Source organism: Cyprinodon variegatus, unplaced genomic scaffold, assembly GCF_000732505.1.
Source record: "Cyprinodon variegatus isolate N-32 unplaced genomic scaffold, C_variegatus-1.0 Scaffold1501, whole genome shotgun sequence".
Lineage (NCBI taxonomy): Eukaryota > Metazoa > Chordata > Actinopteri > Cyprinodontiformes > Cyprinodontidae > Cyprinodon > Cyprinodon variegatus.
This window is the reverse complement of record NW_015151954.1, coordinates 69,324-70,981: the sequence shown is the minus strand read 5'-3', so window position 1 is coordinate 70,981 and position 1,658 is coordinate 69,324. Positions and strand designations below refer to the sequence as shown.

At 45.9% G+C, this 1,658-nt stretch overlaps 1 protein-coding gene across 1 annotated transcript in view; it reads left to right on the top strand.

Annotated features, from left to right (window-relative positions):
- The window catches only part of LOC107103667 (collagen alpha-1(XIV) chain-like), a 67,073-nt gene that overhangs the window by 8,097 nt on the left and 57,318 nt on the right, over positions 1-1,658 (top strand). The window contains exons 2-3 of the mRNA XM_015403457.1: positions 366-477; positions 1,233-1,337. Coding sequence (XP_015258943.1) covers positions 375-477; positions 1,233-1,337 — 208 coding nt within the window. The 5' untranslated portion in view covers positions 366-374. The remainder of the gene's footprint in view (positions 1-365; positions 478-1,232; positions 1,338-1,658) is intronic.

The following is a 1,658-nucleotide window of genomic DNA, read 5'->3' as shown; positions in this document are numbered from 1 at the left end:
AAGGCCTTTGCAAGGTCAGCAAAGGTGGCAGTAAAGACCTGCCTGCTGTCCTACCATGACACCGTCCAGAACCTTTACCATAGCTGCAATGCACCTTTGTCCTGCCTGCAGTCCTGCCTGCAGTCCTGCCTGCAGTCCAAAGGAGTTTATGTGAGTCAAAGAAAGTGCTAATCTGTTTGAGTTGTGCTGTGTTGCATCAAGAACCAGACCATGAAGGAAATGAGAGGTCTGCTCTTAAAAGAATAAAAGAAAAGAAAAATGAGGACAAAATAAATGATAAACAAACGTAGATGGGACCAGAGACCTCTGTCTGGGACAGGAATTCCTTTAGCTCAGCATTGATCTGTGTTGCTTCACTGTTTCAGGCTCCACTCATGTCTTCTGACCTGCAAGCATCCAGAGCGTCGTCCCTCTGGCTGAAGCTGAGTCTGCTGCTCAGTGTCCTCCTGCTGCTGTCCTCTGGAGTCCATGGCCAGGGTAATTCCTAAACACTTTATTGGAAATGTACCCATTTACCTTCTGATATATTTTTGTTTTTAAAGGCTTTTGGTTATAATTTGTCAAAGAAACTCTTATTAACACACGTGTTTTACAAAGTATAGATGAAGGCCGAAGATGCTGCTTTCACAGATCTTTATTAGAGCATAGATCAGGCTTTCTTTAGCATTTCCGTCCGTCTAGAAACGCTGCTCTTGTTGAAGGTTCTCTTTGAAACTTTAACCCTTTCACTACAATGTTCAGTCTGAACACACACCAACCTTTACCCTCCAAGTTAGAAAGGATCTGTTGAATGCTGGAGGTCCAAAGATCTGCTTGTGGGATTCTCCATGTTCATGTTTGCTCTCCGTCTTCCTCATTTCCGTTTTGTCCTCTTCCTCTGCCGGCATTAAGCTGCTGTATTTAATATGCATCTTTGTTGCACTGTACGTGAGGGATGTCTCTCTGACATGCTCTTTGACCCTGCTGGAGTCATGTTCGTGTTTCTGCTTCAGTCCAGAGGACAAGACTGGCTTTGATGGATGGGGGAGGGGGGGCAGCTGGATAGAGGCCGGGATGATGGCAACATGAAAGACATGGCCTGTTTAAAAACCCCTTCTGGAAATTATGCAGATGATTTGAGAGGGTTGAGTAGTTCAGGAGGATGTGTGTGTGTGTGTGTGTGTGTGTTTGTGGGGGGGTAATCAAGATGGCTTCCTGGTCTTTGATCTTAGAGTCTCTTTGTGTCCACTAAGGTCGCCTGAAGCTGACGGTTCTGTCTGAAGATCGGCTGCAGATGAAGTGGAAGGAGGCCGATGGACCCGTTCAAGGCTACAAAGTTCGGGTCAGAACCTTGTCAGGTATGAACATCTTCTTTAGCTGTGTCGGACTGGAGAAGGAAACCTCTTATCCTAATAGTGGATGTGAAATAACTCTGTTCTTCTTGTTGGAAAATCATTGAAGCTCGTCACATTTTTGAGGTTTCTGGCACAAAGCAGGGGTTCTGATTTATGCTGCGGGGATCAAGCTGTAGGTCTAACCGGCACATGAGAGAAGACAGTAAATTACAAACCAAGGCTGCCAACCCTGAATGCTCTGCCTGCTGGGTCATGGCTTTATGACCAGGTCCAGTTGGGTTATGGCTTTATGACCAGGTCCAGTTGGGTCATGGCTTTATGATC